This window comes from Ailuropoda melanoleuca, chromosome 3, assembly GCF_002007445.2.
Source record: "Ailuropoda melanoleuca isolate Jingjing chromosome 3, ASM200744v2, whole genome shotgun sequence".
NCBI classification, from domain to species: domain Eukaryota; kingdom Metazoa; phylum Chordata; class Mammalia; order Carnivora; family Ursidae; genus Ailuropoda; species Ailuropoda melanoleuca.
Window position 1 is genome coordinate 29,307,091 of NC_048220.1, and position 21,288 is coordinate 29,328,378.

Below are 21,288 nucleotides of genomic sequence, written 5' to 3' on the forward strand. Positions count from 1 at the left end.
TATGTAGCTTTCTGTATTTGTCTTATATTGAACAATAAAAAGTATAAATATTTAAATACCTAAAAAATAGATAATGACAATTTGGAGGAGAGGAAAGGGAAGGGTAGTAGTTTAAGTATCAACATCCTCACTTCCCTAGCAGAGAGGCAAAAGATAAAATCTTCCATTTATAAATCAAGAAAAAGAGGCAAAAGCATATTATTTCAAGTATTACTATACACACAAAATGACTGTCAATGAGACTGATAAAAACTTTTTTAAAAAAGGAGGGCTTAATATTTCAGATAAGGGGGCGCCTGGGTGGCACAGCGGTTAAGCGTCTGCCTTCGGCTCAGGGCATGATCCCAGCGTTATGGGATCGAGCCCCACATCAGGCTCCTCTGCTGTGAGCCTGCTTCTTCCTCTCCCACTCCCCCTGCTTGTGTTCCCTCTCTCGCATCTGTCTCTCTCTCTGTCAAATAAATAAATAAAATCTTTAAAAAAAAATTTTTCAGATAAGAAATGAAGGCATGGCCCAGTTATGGTGGGGCTGGAGGTAGGAAGCACTTGATGGATTTGAGAATTATCTCATAAACAGAAGCAAACAGGCTTGGCATAAACAAATATGAACTCCGGTTAGTAGACGTGAGTTGCAAAGTGGTATGAGTTAGCGGTTCTGAAGGTATTCGATGCGTATTGTAGGAGTGAGCAAGCCAGTAAATATCCTGTGGAAGAAGGAGCGAGATAAGAGAAATCTGTGGTGCAAGAAGTCCGAATAGTGCTACTCTGGGCCAGGGTGGAAGGTATAAGGAATAATTAAATCCTGAAGGGGGTACAAGCAATTCTTGTAGATTCTCTAGACCTAGAAAGGTCTTCGTAATGTTCTGTTTCTTGATCTGGGTGTTCACTACATGGATATAAACTTCATTTTCATTTTTGTGAAAATTCACTAACCCATACACATATGATTTGTACATGTCAAATAAATAAGAAAAGTGATATATATATATATACACCCTGTGATTACAACAACATAAGTGCTATACATACAGTATAGGCGAAGACTACAACCCAGCATGGACAAAACTAAAATAGTATGATGTGTTAAAGTGTCACCCACCAAGGAACTGTGAGACAGGTAAGACAGGAATGAGTCTGGACACCACCTATAATATTTTCATATCCTTAGACAGCTGACCCTGATTCAGCTTTGACACTGGGTAGGTAGGTTGAGGGAGACCCACTAACAACCAGCAGTAAAGATAAAAAGTCAAGCGGTGCCTGGTTGGCTCAGTCAGTAGAGCACACAACTCTTAATCTTGGGGTCATGAGTTCAAGCCTCATGTTGGGCATAGAGATTAATTTAAAAAATTTAAAAATGGAGATAAATCAGAATGTAGAATTGACAGGATATTCCCATTAGTAGCCTTCTCAACTGTGCTGCTGGAATTGTGTATAGACTTAGTATACAAAAATTATAGCACTCAACGTATAAACTTACCAATGCCTGGGTTCCAGCTCTCATTTTTGCCAGAGCAAGGATGGGAAGCCCAGAACAAAGGCCTCATACCATGTCTCATGCTAAAAAGGACATCAAGAGCTGAGTGATTTCAGTTTGTAGAATTGTATGAAATTCATACACGACAAAAACCTAAGTGAGTACATACAGCACACCTTAGCAGAGAGGGAAGAAGAATCTTACTGGCAAATGACTGTGCCCCTCCGCTGACAAGAGCAGAAAAGAAGCCCTTATCATTCAGCGGACTCTTAAGTAGAAGAGCACGTCAGTGCCAGCGTCCGTGACTCTAGCTGCGGCAACCCTGACCTCTTTAGCAGATTCTAAGCACTTGTGCTAATGGGAACTATAGCTTCCAAACTAGGCACGTAGCCAACCTAGTCTCTAAGGACCAAACTTGCCAAGTGCCCTGCCAGTCTTGCCAAGTGCCCTGCCAGTCTTGCCAAGAAGTCAGACCTTGCAACTTCCCCTCTGTTCTTCCCCTATGTTCTCCCCCAGAGCAAGGGAACAGACGGCCTGCTGCGGCTGCTCTAAGTTGGGTACTGCCCTATTTCAGAAGGACACAAAACATCAAGTAAAAGCTTTCGCCTCATCTAAATCAGACTCAAAGACAATCTTCAGAAAGATCACGGGACAGAGCGGGGAGGTGACAGTGCTGAAGCCCCATGAATTTTCACATGTGCCTGTCCCCAACACACCACAGGATTTTTCTTTCTGTAAGACAGTCTATGAAGTACTGCTAACTCATTAGGTCTGGCCAGGGAGAAAGGCTGCCACTGAAGAAAAAGGAAGTGACTGGGACATAAAGCTGAGGATCTGAAATCACCCTAGGGACATAAGCTATCACACCACGGATAAATCCGGTATCCCAAAGCTTAAAAGTGCTCCTTTAATTCCTAGGAAAGAGCATGGTCCACTATGTTGAGAGCAGTCTGCAATTTTTCTAATGACTTTGGGTAACAAGCTCTCATGTCAGAAGAAATAAGCCACTCCCCTACTGAGATATTCCAGCCCTTTTTCTGAAGGCTGCAGGGCATTCCCCCTTCACTTCCTCTCCCATCACTTCTGGGAGACCTCCTGAAGATGGGAAGCTGTGCTCTGTGAAAGAAGTCTGGCTCTGTACTTTCCCAACCTGAGGGATCAATCCTCCCTCTCTCCTAAGAAACTAGGCCTATAAACAAATTGCAAGATAAAAAATAAAGAGACAGCGCGAGATGGAGAGGGAAACTACAGAGACATCAACCAATTGTAACGCATGGACTTTATCTGGCTCTAATTCAGATTAACAAACTATAAAAAACAAACCTGTAAGATAATCTGAGAAACAGTGAGTGGATATCTGACAATTTAAGAACTTTTTAGACGTGACAAAGGTAATATAATTCTTTTTTTTTAAGTCCTCATTTTTTGATATACATTCTGAATGACTTACTTAAGGATTAAATGATACAACTAACTAGGATACAGTTTAAATAACTGGTATAGGAAACAGAAGGTTGATGTTGATAGATAAAACAAGATGAGCCATGAGTTTTTAAACTGGGTGATGAGGCGCGGGGGTGGGCTCAGTTGGTTAAGCATCGGATTTCAGCTCAGTTCATGATCTCCGGGTCCTGGGATTAAACTCCAAGTTGGGCTCTCCACTGAGGAGGGAGTCAGCTTTTCCCTCTCCCTCTGCTGCTCCCCCTGCTTGTGCTCATTCTCTCTCTCAAATAAATAAATAAAATCTTAAAAAAAAAAATAAAACAAATTGGGAGATGGAGATCCTTTTCATATTCTTCTCTTCACATATATATGTGTGTATTTACGTATTACATATGCATGTGTGTTTGTTTTTTGCCTTTTCAAAAATAAATGCTTTGTGTCTGTGTGTTTAACTCAGATTGCTTCCCTGGAATCATTAGGGTGTCAGATTTTCTCAGACAACCAAGTGAAAGGGTACCTATTCCTCTTAGCTGATCTATAATTGAGAAAACCGCCCTCAACATCTCCATAAGAAAAAACCACCTAAACTCAGGTTTAGATTCTTGAAGAGGGAGAAGGGATGTGATGCCTGGGGTCTCAAAAGCCAGCACCCTGTCACAGTTAGGTGTCTGGTGGCCAGGCAGGACTCTGTTCTTGGCTCAGAGGGCGGGGACTCACTCCATCTGTGGCTCAGAATGCCAGCAGCCCGCAGCAAGGTAAATCCCTGACGAACAAGTGCTGAGTAAAGGAATCTGTTGGCTGCGTCTTGGCCTGTCTCACTCCTCCCCCAGTTGGGCTCCTCCCTTGCCCAATTCTTTTTTTTTCCTGCGTCACAAACACAAAATGGAGTTAGCTAAGAGCAAAAACAATCTGTCTAAAATGGCTGAATGCAGTAGGGAGTGCCAGGCAATAAAGTGAAGGGAAAGGGCACCCCCTGCTGTCCAAAAGAAGGACCCTATTTTTCTTTCTTCACTGAATATTTTTGTATATGTTAAAAGAATCCATCCTACAGAGTCCAAGCTAATTTTGTCATGAATCTGGATCCTTAGCTTGAATTCTAAAATTTAAGCAGACTGAGGCACAAGAAGGGAAGATAATTTCTTGTCTCTTAAGATAAAGAGTCAAGGCACAAAGAGGCCTGAGTCTCTGGATCAGTAAAGGGCCCCAGAATGCAAGGGAGGTCCTACTACGTAGCAAAGTATTCCCCAACTGCAGTAATGAGCTACTGGCCCCTGGAGTCCCACAGCTGAAGCCATCACTTCCCCAGGAATTCCTGTTGCAGGCTTCTCCCAGTGAAGACCACAAACAGGAAATGGAGGAGAAGGGAGTTGCCTGACATCTTCGAAACTAAGTTCTCAAGAATTGCAGGTGGGAGTGAGTAAGTGAACGAGGAAAAAGGACTTTGGGAAAATACTGTTGTGAATACAGCCTGACTCTAGAGCCTGCAGGGCTTTAAGATTCTGTAGGGCTGAAAGATTTCAAGCAGAGCCACTCCACCTAACTTTGTTCTCACTGACTCAGGACCACACGCTACTTGCTCAGCCCGAGATGAAGCCTGAGGCCTATGTCCCTATTCTACAGGCAACGCCCTCTGTACCCTCATGCCACACTTCCCTTGAGTTACCCAAGTACTTTAGGACTAAAAGATAACACATGAGAAAGGTGGAGAAAGTGGAAACATGCTGAGAAATCTGTGGATCCAAGTCACCGGCGCCTTCCACTCACTCACACGAGGCAGCACAGATATGTGAGCTTATCCAGCATCCGTGAAGAGAAATAAAGGCAGTACATACAATACATGTGAGCACAGAACCACAATAAGAAGTTTTTAAAAAAGTGGACACTGGCAGGAGTATAGTTCTGATAAAATATGGCCTTTGGGGAAAAGTCCTAGATGCGGACTTTGGGGAAGAGTCCTATATCTACCTAGCTTATCTAAAAGATTTGAACACTTATTAGTAAGATCCCCAGGGAATAACAACAAACTTTCTGTGAGGGTAACAGAGCTCCGGCATCACCAAGTCCTCCCAGCATACAATACACCATGTCCATTAAGCTCTACATGAGCTCTCTGATTCTGAGGAAAGGACAAAGCAAGAGGGCCCTATCATGTGCTAATTTAAGAAAATGCCCATGTGGAGGATTTCTACTTTATATTCCCCACAGCTATAATATACGTGAGGGAAAAATTCAGCACCTCAAAGCCATTTGCAGGTATACACCATAGTAGGGAAAACCAGATTCCTATCACTGACCTCCTGGCTAAAACAAATACCCATCCACTAAGTCCTACAGAACTAGGCCACCACGGATGTGCAAGCTTTCAGGAGAGATGGAACAAACTGGCAGAGATGGATAAACCTGAAGGATAAGAACAAAGCTGGAATAAATTCCAAAGTAAAAAACCAAGTGCTGGAGCTAGGAAGAAGGGAGCAAATGCAGTCTGAAAGGGTGGCAGAAAAGCAGTATTAGAAATCTGGGCACTTCTCAAAAAATTTGATCACTCAGACAAGAAGTCACTGCGTTTCTCACACTTTCCCAGCACACCCAGGAAGGTGACTCAGTACAGGAGTGCTCAGGAAGAGATCAGCTTCAGGGATGTGGGTGAGGGTGGACTGGAAGGACAGACGGGGGACAGTAAGGCTAGAGGACAGGAGAAAAGGCATCAAAAGAAGGCACTAGGTATAAAACTTTTGCCTTTCTTTAAAGATTTAAGTAAGATCCACACATAGCAATTGGCCGACATTTTAAAATTTTCTTTTAACCTATATGTTCCTCATCTCATTTTTCCCCTGGAGATCTATTTGTTGAAGAAATTAGGTCTGGTCACTGGGGAAATGAAAGAGTGCTGGCGCAGTACCGCAACAGTCCCTAGAAGCAGGCACCTCTGAACATGCCTGCCTTCGTGCCACTCACTTCCCCTAAATGCTAGATTCTGAACCTAACAGATCTGGGATCAAATTCTGGCTTGGCATTTACTTGTTATGAGATCTTAATAAACAAAGGACATATTAATTCTGTGCTTTCAGTTTCTCAGTCATAAAATGAAGATGCCCCCTACTCGGCAGCACTGTTCCCATGACTGGAAAGAACAGATAATGACCTCCTAACTACTCATGGCATCTGACATCAAATAGATATTCTTGAATCAGACTGAGAAGAAGAAATACCTTCATCTTTTTCTGGGTGCTTGGAACAGTTTTAATCTTTGCTGTGTCTCATCTAAATCCCCAGTAAACTGCATATTTCTAAGCTATTTTCAGTAACAAAGGATCCTAGAAACACCCTCCATTTTAGTCAGGGTCCTAGGAGGGGAAGTAACAGGGTACGAGCCTAACAAAGAGAACAAATGAAATAAATACCCAGCCCCCAGCCTGACTCTAAAATGGCAGCAGCTGGTTTTCTTCGTCATACTGCTGTTTTTTTCCCTTCTTTGTTCCTGTTACTGAAAGTCACCTGATACTCTCCTCCAATCCCTAGTNGGGGGGGTGGGGGGGGGATGAGGGCCGGTTCGTCATCACTGTTACTGAAAGTCACCTGATACTCTCCTCCAATCCCTAGTCTCTGACCTCACAATCTGGAACCTGAGCCAAAACAGCTCAACTGCGCGCACCCCGTGGCTGAAAAGAAAAATGCAAGCAGAGTAGAAAGCAAGCAGAAGAGGAAAAGGGGATGAGGAAAAGGGGTCACTCTTCTTTGAAGGATTTCAGCAGTTTTTCTTTCCAAGAGGAAATTTAAACACACACACCCACATCTTATATTCTAATCTAACAGATAAGGAAAGGAACAATCACAGACTCTAAGAACAGAGTTGGGATTACCATAGGATCAGGAAGGAGGAAAGATTCTATTCCACCTTGCATACATAGGGTTACCAAAGCCCTTCTCTAACTGGAGTTCCCTCACCCAAGGATGCTGAGAGAAGAACAAACAGCTTTTTAAATTGGAATCTGATTTTTCAAAGACAAGCAGGCTAGGATGATTATGAGGAGTGAAGTAAAGATGCTGTTACCTGCTCTGTAGAACTAGATATTAGCATTCTGCTTTGTAAACATTCATTTCTTAGGTCCAAGCACTTCTAAAACCACCTTTTTAAAAGGGGTGCCTGGGTAGCACCGCGGTTGAGCGTCTGCCTTCGGCTCAGGGCGTGATCCCGGCGTTATGGGATCAAGCCCCGTATCGGGCTCCTCCGCTGTGAGCCTGCTTCTTCCTCTCCCACTCCCCCTGCTTGTGTTCCCTCTCTCGCTGGCTGTCTCTAACTCTGTCGCATAAATAAATAAAATCTTTAAAAAAAATTAAAAAATAAAAACCCCTTTTTAAATCATCCTAGCCACTGGCAAACTATCTTCTTAACCCTTTTGTTCTTTCCATTAAAAAAGTAGATGACACGGGCGCCTGGGTGGCTCAGTCTGTTAAGGATCTGCCTTCGGCTCAGATCATGATCCCAGGATCCTGGCAAGCCCCAGGTAAGGCTTCCTGCTCAGTGGGGAGTCTGCTTCTCCCTTTCCCTCTGCCATTCCCCTCGCCTGTGCTCTCTGGCTCTATTTCTCTGCCAAATAAATAAATAAAAATCTTAATAAAAAAAAAAAAAAAGATGACCACATTATAGAGAAACCAAAGGAAAAGAAATCTAGTACCCTAACAAATTCTGTAATTCTGGTATATTCCATTCCAATCTTTTACTTCTGCACTTTTCCTGTAAAACATAATTGCAATGAGGGTTGTACATAATAGCATCCTGCTTTTCCTGACTAACGCCCTATCCTCAGCATTCTTCCAAAATGCCCTGAAGTCAAGGTGCCGGAATTCTAAAGCAGAACAGTTACAGTATACTAAGTTCTACAGCAATTATCTCCAGAACAAAAACTGAGAAGGAAGCAAGAAAAAAGAAGACCATATCCCTCTAAGACGTAGCATCCCTATGCCAGTGATACAAATCTCTGCTCCTACTCGGGAATATAATGCTCCAGAAGTAGGCCAGGTGTCTGGAAGGGCCCAGAGCAGAACTTTTCAAGCCTCTCTTCTCCACACCACCGTGGCTGGTAGGCTCCAGTAGGAATTGCCATACATTTAGAGTTGGTGTGTTCAATCATTTATTACATAGGAGAGTTTGCAGGGAAAACAGGGAGGACAAGAGGATACACAGGCATGGTAAATTGCTGCAGCTGGCATTTCGAAAAGGGGACAAATGACTTCATTACCATATTTTTGGTTTTATCCTAGTGTTCATTAGAAAAACAATGCATGCTTATTGAAAATTTAGGATTTTTTTTTTTTAAATGAGGAAGATCTCTATGTACTGATGCAAAAATTCCCCAGGATATAGAAGGTATAGAACAGTACAGATAGAACATACCTTTTGGTAAGGGGAGAGAGGATAAAAATCTCTATCAGTATTTGCTTACTGCATTTTTAAAAAAACATTGAAAGCACAATCAAGAAACTAATAAAAACAATGACCTCTAAGGGTGAGGAGGGGAGGGATGAGAAGGGTTAACAGCAGGATGGTAATGAGACTTCCTTATACTATCTTCACTTCACAACTATCTACATTACTTATGCAGAAGAACAGGTAACAGAAAAGCAAAAAGCCCCAGAGGAAGCATCCTGTGGTGGAGACATGCTGAATACTCCCTGAAAACTGGTCTACAACCTCATGTTTGCAGGGAGACTGGTCCCATATTTGCAGAAAAGTAAGTTCCCATCCAACAATTCCTGAAGCACGTAAGGGATGCTGAGAACAGTGCTGTTCCCGGGGCAGCTGTTTTGGGCTCCAGCAAGTAGCATCCGGAGAGCACTGGATCACTCATTCTCCTGCTTATCCCAAAGCACAGCTCTCTGCTCCTGACATTACCCAGAGATCTCATTTCTCCTCCTCCATACATCTCTGATCCCTACTCTGCATGGTGAGGAACTAACTGAACAAGAGCAAGAGGTTACATCTGCACAGCTGCACCCCCTTCATCATGATCTGGACGTCCTGATCTCACACAGCTCCGTATTTGCTGTACAACCCGAGAGATCCCCCATCATCTGCCCTCCCACCTTATCAGTCTCTAAGTGGTTCCTAGCTACTTCACGGATTCCAGAGAACTTCTTCATTCTTCAGAGATGCCTAACGAGACCTGGACAAGATGGCAAGAAAAGTATTTTGTAGGGGCGCCTGGGTGGCACAGCGGTTAAGCTTCTGCCTTCAGCTCAGGGTGTGATCCTGGCGTTATGGGATCGAGCCCCACATCAGGCTCCTCCGCTGGGAGCCTGCTTCTTCCTCTCCCACTCCCCCTGCTTGTGTTCCCTCTCTCGCTGGCTGTCTCTATCTCTGTCAAATAAATAAAATCTTTAAAAAAAAAAAAAAAAAAGAAGTATTTTGTAAAAATAAGTGCCCCTGAAGTAGAGCCTCTAGAATGTTAGCAGTCAATAAAAAATGTCAGACTGCCCACTAACCTATCTAGTAGGATCTCCATAAAAACGAGGATAATACTTATCCAATGCCTACTCTCAAAAGACATCAAAACGTTACCACAGGAAAAAGCAGAGCAGCTTCCAGACTATGGCAGACAGGAAGAAGACAGTGAGAAAATGGAAAAAGAAATAAAAACGGAAGACGTGGAGCAAGCAGGTTACTGTACCTACCACAAACTTACATGAGGTGCTTATTAGAAACCTCTCTTCCTATAGTCCCTACAACTTCAACTATGGAGGAACAGCCCAAGAATTATACCTTTAACAAGCTCCTTATGTAATCCTTACACACACTATAGTTGGGAATTACTGACAGAAACAGACATGTCAGTGTAGGGACTGACTGACTTCAAGATGACAGAAGTTTACACAGTGCTGATACCCTTACAGTTTGGTCGAAGCCTCAGACAAAGCCATTTAAAAGGACATTTTCATCAGATATCAAATCTGAAATCTGTAGATAATCCTGGATGGTACGATGGGTTTAAAAAATAAAGGTTGAGTCTATGCCTGTCAAGAAGAGTACTATAGGCACACTGAAGTTTGAATAGCTAGAAAGAGGCTCTAAAACAGGATTAATCTTGGGATAATTAGGAGTTAACAAATTATACAAAAGGGTTGACAGTAAAAGTCTGCACCAGCAAACTCTACCCAAGGTAGGCAGAGATGGGATTAAGAATATGTACATGATGGGATTACAAATATGTATATAATGAACTACCAAGCCGGTAAAAAACAATTTTTTCTTTAAGCACTTTAAAAGGAAGGCTGAAGTTATCAGACTAAAACAAAAACAAAAACATTCTCCAGCCTCTGTGCCCTCCAAAAAAACACAAACGTAGCTCCTATTAAAGATACTAGCTGCAAGGGGGGAGGACCCTTTTGTAAAAACACAAGCTACAGCTTCCGGTTGTAATTTTACTAACCAGTCCTCCAAATGAATTTCCTGACAGATAGAGGGCAGCATACCATGCAGTCTGTATTTGAAATCAATAGAGGCTGTCCCTCTCTAACGTGACTGCATCACTGGCAGACGTAACAATGACACATCTAAAACAGAAGAGATCCATGTGCCATCTGGTGGTGAAAAGGAGAAAGTGCACACTGCAGATATATCAAATTCCTCCAGTTTAGAAAGAATTAAAATTTAATTATCTTTATCTGATGACATCCTCCCTAAATCTCCACCAGTAAGTCTTCTGTGGAAACTAAACCAGAGACCTTCATGCAAGAGCTTTACAGTTTTGCATCACTGTAGCTCTTCACCCCCAAACACTAGTTGTAAATAAGCAGTAATTTCTAATGCCTGACCTTGGAAAAAGAATGAAACTCAGACCAAAACAAAGAAAACACTACAAGAATTTTTTAGCAAACAATCAAAACAAAAGAGTTTCAGCTGATGAACAGGTAACACCAAAGACAGCTTATGCAAGATAAAAAAAGGAAAAAAACATAACAAGACCAAGAGTTTCAAACTAAGAAGTATCTTTAGGTTAATCTGTCTCATTTTATAGATAAGAAAAGAAAGAGTCAAGGTACAAAGGAAAATTTCTGGTGCAATCTCATTAATGGTCAGATTAAAACAAGGTATCAGTTTCCCCTGTCAGATGTTACAATAAGTAATTTCTTATTTTTGATGGAAAGGTAAATTGGTACAATCCTATACCCAGCAATGTGGGCCCCAAAATTTTATTTTTAAGAATTCACTGTGCAGGGGCGCCTGGGTGGCACAGTGGTTAAGCGTCTGCCTTTGGCTCAGGGCGTGATCCCGGCGTTATGGGATCGAGCCCCACATCAGGCTCTCTCGCTATGAGCCTGCCTCTTCCTCTCCCACTCCCCCTGCTTGTGTTCCCTCTCTCACTGGCTGTCTCTCTCTGTCAAATGAATAAATAAATAAAATCTTTAAAAAAAAAAAAAAGAATTCACTGTGCAGAAATGCAAGAATACAGAGATAAATATGATTTTTCCTGCAGTAATGGTACATATAATATATATATAAATATAATATAAAATCTGGTAACTTCTCAGTAAGAGACCAAGTGCATAAATTTATACTGCATTTGACAAAATACACCTATCCCTCTGAGGGATGCCTAGTGGTTCAGTCAGTTAACCGTCTGATTTTTTACTTCAGCTCAGGTCATGATTTCAGGGTCCTGGGATCGAGCCCTGCGTGGGGCTCTGTACTCAGCAGAGAGTCCACTTGAGATTCTCTCTCTCCATCTCCCTCTGCTCTCCCCCCCCCAACTGTGCTCACTCTTTCTCTCTCTGAAATAAATCAATCTTTAAAAAAAAAAAAAAGAATACTACTATCCATTAGAAATAATGAGGTACATCTCCATGTAATGACTTCAAGAGGTGCTGAATCATGTTAAGCAAAATGCAAAACAGTTTATCTACCACATGGGATCACAAAGACTGCATTAAAAATATGTGCATACTCTCCCATTTTTGTCATTTTAATTCCTTTGCCCCTTAAATTTCCAATAAGGTTCTATGAAAAATTCCCACATTTCCCCCACCTGAACTACAAAAGAAAAGGATTTCATTCGTTCCTTTACTAAAATAACACATGCAGGTGAGAGGTATGTTAACCACGGTCACTCCAGGCAAGGAGAGGGAGATTTTTTCATTTTATATTTGTAGTGTAGTCTCTGCATTTGTTGAAATGAAGTACAGGAACAGGCGTTAGACAGGACCGTGGTAACAGAGAGGGAGACAGCGTGGGTAGAGTAGTGCTGGAAGTCCACAGAAGTGCCTCTTCCAATGGCTTCAGTTTTCTCAGGGAAGTAGGAAGAAAACATGCTCACTGGAGAATGAAAATGAAGGAGGTGTTGGGTCTTTGAAGACCGAAAAAGTGAAATAATCATTTAGGAGAATGGGAAGTTGAACGGACTCGAAATGTTTAATATCCGACTGCCTGGCAGGATCGAGGGGCGTGCAACAGTGCAAACTGAGCAGACGGGAGCCAGAAGAAAGAACGGCCAGTGAAGCAGAATAAGTAAGAGCGTCCGCTGTCCTGAAAGCCAAGTGAAGAAAGTCTATTCAGGAGGACCAGGTGTTTGTTTCTTTTTTTCAGCCACGTTCGCTTGCACAGCTACCTGTGCAGGGTGGACAGAGACTGTTGTTTTTCCAATCAACTATGATGAAATCAGAGCGGTAATGGAAGGGGAAAACATTGAAGAGAGTGATTATTATAATGATTAGCCACGGAATTTTAGCTGAGGAGGAGTGATGTCATCAAGAGCAGAAGCACAGCGAAAGGTGGTAGGACAAATGGACTGGACATCGCAGTGGGGCTGGAGGATTGTGGCAGCCAGGGTCCTAAATGAGAGAGATGTAAAAAGCTAGAACATGGGTGGCATGGAGTTATGATTGGAGAAAGACTGCAGTTGAATGGGTGAGGTAAGGGAGAGAACAAGATCACTGGAAAAGAACAATTCAAGGAACTGTGAAGCCAGCATATTGGTAGGATCGTGACCCTTTCATGTAGAAACCACTAAGAACTAAGGTGGAAGCGGTCGTGGAGTACCGCCAAGAGTGGCCACAGCCAAACTGGCTGAGGAATAAGAAATAACTTGGGATGTTAGTAGATGACCAGCACTAAGAGATGATGATGCTGAGCTCTAACAAAATCTTGTTTCAAGGGATTAAAGTTGCAGAAACTGTAAAGATTCATTTGGGCATTTCCTGATAAAGATCCAGCTGAAGGAGCGCCACCTAGTGGAAACAAGAGAATCACACGGAAAAGAAAAAAGACCCTTCAATCTGTGGGGAAAGAAGGGATTGCTTCCCCATCACAGGCTCCTCTTGAAGCCTGAACCAACAGCTCTGGGAGAGCAACAGATGGTTGCTGCCAACAGTTTTGACTTGTGGGACAAGAGCACAAACCTTGGGATCTTGACGCACGGTCAAATCCTAACTAGAATCCGGTTATTGTTTACGAAATCCTTAGCTCCTGGTCAAGGTCTTACTTTTTAGCCAGAGTTCTTTCTAAATTACTGCTGAAAACCACCTGGAGAACTGTTCTGATACAGTTTCGACAATGCACCTCATACTTTAACAGGGAGAGGGTCTAAGACTACAGATTGGCCAATGCACACCTGAGGGGTAACTAGCTTGTGGACCTTATGAGCTCAAAAGGTTTTCGGAAGGAAGGAATAAACCTAAAAAGGAAAATGCCACTGGACATCAGTTATCACTTCCCACACGGTTTCAAGGGATACTATTTTTCATGGGATCATGTCATCAACAAAAAAGAGCAAGAGTTAGGAGAAACGTTGAATGAAATCCTAGTTATTCATACAAATGACGACCTTGGTCACCACAGTGATGAAAATGCTCCCCAGAGGAAGTTGGGGGAAAAAAAAGTTTAACTACTGAACATGTTCCCAAAGAATTCAAGAGAGAGAGTCAACAAAGAGACTATGATAAAAGACTCCTTGCTGATTACCATAAGGATGGTGAGAAAGTGGAAAGAACTTGAAGTTTTATGGTACTGCCTATCAGGTCTGAATTCATAATATTCCCTGACCAGGAATAAACTGACTGAGTAAATTTGTGATTTATAGGAATTCAAGAGTTTAAAAACAAGAGACTAATCCTTAAGAGAATAATGTGTAAGAGAACCTGCAGTATACATAGGAAGACTGGTTTCCCTCTCTGGGCTCTTCTCTTAGTACAAGGCTCACATCTTCCTGAACCATAATGATGCAGCGGCTGGAGAACCCTGACTACAGGAGGCAGATGTAAAGAGTGAGGTGGGTGTTCTCTCTAATATCCATTCCTGAAGCAGGTATACAGGACGTTTGGGCTATCAGTAAAATATAAGGGGGCTACAGCCATGTCTAACAAATAACAGACTTGTGTTTAGCAAGTGAGAGAGGAAATAATGCAATATTATGAAAACCTCGTGTCCAAATAACTTCCTCATCAAACCTGGCAACTACTGGACTGAAATCATCTAAGAACTTCCATTGTACTAGATAAGCAGGCCTTATTTCTCCATCTGGATTCGTTTTGCTACAGTTGAATATAGTGGAATCAGAACATGTTTCCTCTTCCTCAACCCTAAATATCCAGCATTTCACCTACTTTCCCTAATCTGTTGTTCCTTTTTTGTACTAGGAGTCACTGCCAGTTCAAGGACTAAAGAGATGTGCCTGAATGAATGAAATGGTTGCAAAAGCCAGCATATCCCCTTCTTTCATCTTTTGTCTGGATCTAAGCTTCCAGAAGTTCTTAGGACAGGGACATATACTTCTGGGAAGCAGAGGGCTACAACAAGGACTTTGGAGTCACACACTCCAGAGTCTGAATCCAGGTTCTGGCACTTGCTACATAGTCTAGGAAGTTATTCAAGCTGTCTCTCTAATTCTTTATCTGAAGGTCAGAATATTTATGGAGTGGTAATGAGTATTTATCTATCATCTAACTGTATCATCAACGTTAAGACTATGAATAAGAGACTTGGAAACTGAAACTGGTTACCTACCTGAAAAACAGGATTAAGGATAAAGATTTTTAATTTTATACTGGACATGTTTAAAGTACCAGGAGGAAAAGAAACCTTGCTTTCATACTGAGGAGATGTGGGTCCTCTGAGCGCTCACCTCTGAAGTTGCTAGAGCTTAAATTTTCTTACCTGATAAAAACTTTAAGAAGCCCAAAGCCTTTTTTACTCAAGTGTTTCTGGGTTGTTGTGAGCAAAGGGGCTATTGGGAAGTCTGCACTGAGTTTGACAGCCTGAGCACTGAGAGAAGAGGTTCAAAATCGCATCAGGAAAGGCAAAGGCAAATTAGTCAGCACGATCACAGTGGGAGTTATGCATGGCATGGGCCCCTACACAGCACTCTGGCTGCTACCTGAGGCCCCTGCATATGGTATTAAAGCAACTATTTTGTTCCCAAGAGACACATTCAACAAACTCCAACATTCTAATATCTCTTGCAGCACCAAAGATTTACAGACTAACTCAAAGGAAAAGAAAGCAGGTAAAGAGAGAAGGAAAAAAAAAATCAGACAACATTAAAGTCAGTAAAACATTAAAAATCTGAAGAAGAAGGAATTTTTAAAAGGCGGAGGTAGTTCTTATTTGGGGGAAAATGAATGATAACAGACAAAGCAAGGGAGACAAGCAGCAGGAAAGTTCTGTTGTGTCTGAGCGCTATGGGTCACTCAGAGTCAGATAAACAGTAAATACTCAGGATTATACTTGACAGGAAAATTAAATCACTGAGATTTAGAATGTCTGGAAAACTGCTCATGATTTAGTAATTTTCGAGAATACATGACCTAGTGTTTAGGAAACACTTTTCCTAATGGGAAAACGAGGAAATTAAGACAGAGTGCCAATTTAACACCTGAAAGTGATAACTGAAGCTGAAGATATTTAAAGACTAGCTAGGAAGCTCCTTCATCACAAGAGCAGCAATCTAGTCGTGCGGATTATTACTACCGGAAAATCAGTACTCCACTGAACTAAATCAACTAAGTCATACTCATTTTTTTTTTTTTTCAGATTAAGATACAGAGTTTTCTAAGAATAATTTGGGGGGGGGGGGAAGAGCCAAGGGTTGTAGAAAGTTAAAACCTTCAATGAAAAGAAAGCAGTTTCCAGGGCAGAATCTGAGAGGTGAAAGAGTATTAAAAAGCGTGGTTACACTGCTGAATATGACAAAAGATGAGATATGGTCTTGCTCCGGTATTTTTAAAACACTATCAATTCACAGTGGGAATAAAATACCAAGGAAAACCACAGAAATGTAGAAAACCTCACCATAATCACTAGTAATACAAATGTGCAGAGGAAGGGGGTGACCGAGGTGGGAGGAAAGGGGCCCAGGCAGTGTGCAGGTGCAGTGGTGCTCAGGGCACAGCTGTGGGAAAGGGACTTATGCCAGAGGCCAACACAGGGGTAGATTCTGTGAACTTACAAATTAGGGAATTATTTGATTTTGAGTTTCTCTGTCAAGTTGTCCTCACTGATATACTAGAATAGCCTAAGTGGTCATCACAGGATTTTTCACTAAGCAGATGGAAGTAAACCCTTTGGCTGTGCTGTAGTTCAGCAAATGACAGATCCTCTAGAGTACAAGGCCACTTTGCCCTGAGTGAAAGGCAAGAGGTCACGCCTGAGCCCAGCTATCTTACACTCTCAGATAGACACACATAACTAGGGGCCACCAAGGGCACCCAGCAGTGTTAGGCTCCTTAACAGAACAAAGTGCAGCCTGGTTCCATCAGTTCACTTAGGGAAAAAAATGATCAATGCTTATTTACTGGGGGTAGGGGGAGGGCAGAGAGAAGGGGGGGAAATGCTCAAAAGTTGCACTTAATTTTCATCACCAGGGTCAAAATACACCTCTAAGGAAACAAAAAAACTATAAGATGGAAATACAAAATTATTAGACTATAACTGTCATTAAATTCAAATACTGTATCCCTCGGGGGAAATAACTACAAGTGCCCTGTCACAAGGCAGCACGAAACCACAAGAATTAGGAAGTGAAGAAAGAAGAGGGCAAAACAGATCAGCTCTTCTAGAACAAAGGGGAAGATATGAAGGTGAAGAAGAAAAGCAAGAATTTATACAAAAAACCCAAAAAAACAAAACCCATGGACCAGAAGACAAGATCCCTGGATCTGGTCATAATGTAACCTTGGGCAAGTTAACCTATATTCAGTTCAAACACGCTACAGAACGGAGATAATACACAACCTGTTTATCTCTTAAGGCTTCTTGGCAGGTCCAAGAAATAATACGTGTTGAGCACTTGGAAGACTATAAAACAACAGTAATGTAAGGTGATGGTTTTAGTACTTAAGATGCCCCTCGCCCTCCAAAGAAAGAAGAACAACTATATGGCAGCTTTGACTTAAAACAACTATCTATGCTGTCAGTTAAACATCACAGCTACTGGTCCTTCTGGACTCTTAAAAAAAAAAAGAGAGAGAGAGAGAAGATACATCAATCCCCGATTTCATCTCAGTTTTCTAAAGAGAAATTCCTTTACATCTATTACATCTTTCTCTAATGTTCAAGATACCCAATTAAAAGGCTCTTCTGTATTCTTACCTTTTGAAGCTGGAGGAGCAAAGGGCCAGGAAGAGGAAAGCATCAGATATTGAAAAGAAATGGGAAAAAAAGAAAAAGAGTCACACATGGTTGTTATTGTAGACAGTCACTCAATCACCTAACCTGTTAAAGACTGGCCCAACCCTTAAGTTTGTAGGTCTGGGATGGCACCTTGAAGACAGTGCCAGAATCGGTTCAAGAGTATTATCAGGGGTGCCTGGGTGGCACAGCGGTTAAGCGTCTGCCTTCAGCTCAGGGCGTGATCCCGGCGTTATGGGATCGAGCCCCACGTCAGGCTCTTCCGCTATGAGCCTGCTTCTTCCTCTCCCGCTCCCCCTGCTTGTGTTCCCTCTCTCACTGGCTGTCTCTGTCTCTGTCGAATAAATAAATAAAATCTTTAAAAAAAAAAAAAGAGTATTATCAAAATCGGCCCAAAATGAGCTTCATTTCACCTAAATCTCATATCCCCAACACATTATACTGATAAAAAAATACCTACATGCAAAAAAATTGGAGAAGAAAAATACAAAAACGCAACAGTTTTCTTTCCCAACCATGTCCCTGGAATAAAAAAAATACCTTAATTTCTTCCAAATGGGAAAAACCACCTCTCTTCAACCCTCACCCAGGGAAGGGAAAGGAATGGGAGACCCACTTAAAAGATACTCTAGGGGCGCCTGGGTGGCACAGCGGTTAGGCATCTGCCTTCGGCTCAGGGCGTGATCCCGGCGTTATGGGATCGAGCCCCACATCAGGTTCCTCTGCTATGAGCCTGCTTCTTCCTCTCCCCACTCCCCCTGCTTGTGTTCCCTCTCTCGCTGGCTATCTCTATCTCTGTCGAATAAATAAATAAATCTTTAAAAAAAAAAAAAAAGATACTCTAAGATCTATATTGGACCTGTGCATGAAAGAGGAAGGTACTCACTCTTGGTCTGGGCAGAAAAGGTCAGAGTAAGTTTGGCGAAAAGGTCATTATTCTCAAAGCGGTCCTCCTTCACCTTTGTCCAGAAGCAGTCCTGGGACAGGTCCTCAGCAACAAACTGTGGATACAGGTAGGGTGTTAAGAGTTACTAGGAGGAGCCTTGTACTTGCCATCCTAGAAAACTAAGACGCAGAAGTGGTGGGTGGTGGTTCTGAGCAACGTCTTACTAGAGTAAGACTAACCGGAGACACAGAAGAGGTGCGCTCTGCGTGGAAGGATCCAGACGTAGTGCTTCCAGTTCATTCAAGAGCTAGGTTCACTCATGCTTATTCTCCTTCTAACCTCACATCCTCTCATTTTAGAAGTATTGAGGCTGTATTTCACATCTTCCCTTGTACTACATTATATTCTTCCCATCAATTTGGCTAACCATGACATATTTGTTCATTTTATAAGTAAATCCCTAAGCTCCTTTCACTTGGTTTACTGGAAGCAGAAGGCTGAAGCAGAATCATAGAGGCCTCGAACACAGAGTGGAAATAATACTGTGCCATGTACCCATGTCCTCTGTAGCTCATTTATAGGGAAGAGGGAGCAGGGTGTATCCATAAATCCACAACTTTCAGATCAACACTACTATCGGCAGCTTGCAGAATGGTAAAATGACTATTATCAAACTGTGGGTTACCATGGCACTTATACCCTCAGAGAAAGGCCAAAAACATTAACTTAAGGATATGTTTAGGTTTTGTAGCAGAGTATAGGGCTCAAAGAATTCTCCAAAGTGATGTCTGGCATAGAGAAGATGCCTAATATGTGCCGAGTAAACATAAGCATGAGTGGAACCTGCAGACAGACAGATGCTAGCCTTAAGAAATGGAAGCCCACTTGGGCACAGAACACAAAGCAAGAAACTAAATTAGTTTCTTAAGATCTATTGAGGAAAAAACGGACAGAAATTCTCACCTTGGACCAGTTTGGCCTTCGGAGTTGCACCTCTGGCTTATAAAGCTTCTTTGGGGTTAATCCAAACGGCAGAACTGGGGCTGCAGGAGCTCCAAATCCAAAAGGGGGAGGTGGAGGCATACCCATCCCGGGTGGAGGTGGAGGGATTCCAGGACCTCCAGGAAATGGAGGGGGTGGAGGGATTCCAGGACCTCCAGGAAGAGGAGGAGGGGGAGGTGGCATTCCTGCTCCTCCAGGTAAGGGAGGAGGAGGTGGGGGGATGCCAGCAACCCCAGGCAAAGGAGGAGGTGGGGGGATACCAGTACCCCCAGGCAAATGAGGGGGTAGGGAGATGACAGTACCCCCAGGTAAAGGAGGGGGTGGGGGAATGCTAGCACTCCCAGGCAAAGGAGGAGGTGGGGGGATGCCAGCACCCCCAAGCAAAGGAGGTGGTACAGGGATGCTAACACTTCCGGGCAAAGGAGGAGGTGGGGGGATGCCAGCACCCCCAGGCAAAGGAGGGGGAGGTGGTGGAGGAGGAATGGTATCACCTCCTGGAAGAGGAGGTGGGGGGGGTACGCTAAGCTCTTCTGGTAAAGGAGGGGCTGGGGGTGGTGTAACAGTGCCAGGAGTGGGGGGAACAGTAGCACTGCTAGGAGTGGCTACAGCAGTAACTGCAGCAGAGAGAGAAGCCATTTCTTTCTTGGCATCTTCCAGTTCCTTGGACAGCTTGGCAACCTAGAGGAGTATCAATGGAAGTACTCACTCTTCGCTCCACTTCAGGGACCACTGGGGTGGGAAAGGACCTAAAAAATTACTTAATCCAGAGTTCTCTTTTTACACATGAAAACACTGAAAGGAGTCAGACAATGAAATGATTCACCTAAAGTCACAGAGATACTTAGTGGCAGAGCCAAAACTAGAATCCAGGTCTTCATGTTCTTAGCTCAGCATGCTTTGCATTAAAAAGGCAACTTCAACCTTTATGTTAAATTCTCCCTTTAATTAGAAAATGCAAAAAAGCTCAAGTGAATCAAATATTCTAGTGAGATAAGCACATAAGTGATCACGTTATCAGATATCACAGATCATTTAAGTAACTAACTACAAAGACAGTGTGGGCATTAATCTGTCCAGAAATAGTTAAAATAAGAGAAAATTAACAAATATATGAAGAGTTTCTTTGGATTTTACTCCTGAATTTATGAGATGACTCTTAGTTTTATTTCTGGGTAGCACTGTGACTCCTTTTATTCTCTATATTCTTCGTATTCTCCAAATTTTCGATCTAGTGTGTTACGTCAAAATCAAACAAGAAACAGTAAATGATTTTTAAAATATGCATCATCTAACTAGATCACCCATCGGTAGCTAACCCTTCTCTAGGAGTAAGATGACTGACTCCTGCTGTAAGAGAGACCCATTATGAGGCTGAGGGTGGCTTAGAGGTCACTGTGCCTCCCTTGCTCAGACATTACCTCTCCTGTGAGCTGAGACACCTCTGCTTCCAAGCCCTGCTTCTCTGTGGCAATCTGCTGCTTTTCAGAATCCAAGGCATCCTTTTCTCCCTGAAGATCCTGGAGCTTCTGCTCAAAGTCGCTTTCCATCTTTTTCATTTCTACCTGTAGCTCATGTCGGGCTGTTAACTCTGAGTCCAACTAAAGGAGAAAGGAATTAGGCTCCTAGTAAGCTCTCCAGGAAGAAGCAGAGTGTTATTTCCAAAATTCACTGTTTTGTCCCAATCCTTTACAGAGGAAACGCCTGGGGAAAAAAGACCACCATAATCTAGAACTCAAAATCAAGGTTAAAGAAGAGGGAACCAGGGATCATTTCCAGTCTATCTAACTTAGACTGGAAGTTCTAAAAACAAACAGAAACAACCTAAGACAAATACTGTATGATTTCACTTATACGTGGAATTTA

At 42.6% G+C, this 21,288-nt stretch overlaps 1 protein-coding gene across 6 annotated transcripts in view; it reads right to left on the bottom strand.

Moving 5' to 3' along the window:
* The window catches only part of DIAPH1 (diaphanous related formin 1), a 92,290-nt gene that overhangs the window by 32,057 nt on the left and 38,945 nt on the right, over positions 1 to 21,288 (bottom strand). For 4 of the 6 annotated variants that reach the window (XM_034656169.1, XM_034656164.1, XM_034656166.1 and 1 more), the window contains 4 exons: positions 20,844 to 21,023; positions 19,387 to 20,103; positions 18,424 to 18,538; positions 17,499 to 17,507 (listed from right to left, as the gene is read on the bottom strand). In XM_034656169.1, coding sequence (XP_034512060.1) covers positions 17,499 to 17,507; positions 18,424 to 18,538; positions 19,387 to 20,103; positions 20,844 to 21,023 — 1,021 coding nt within the window. The remainder of the gene's footprint in view (positions 1 to 17,498; positions 17,508 to 18,423; positions 18,539 to 19,386; positions 20,104 to 20,843; positions 21,024 to 21,288) is intronic. The other 2 variants (XM_034656165.1, XM_034656167.1) reach the window with 1 other exon arrangement.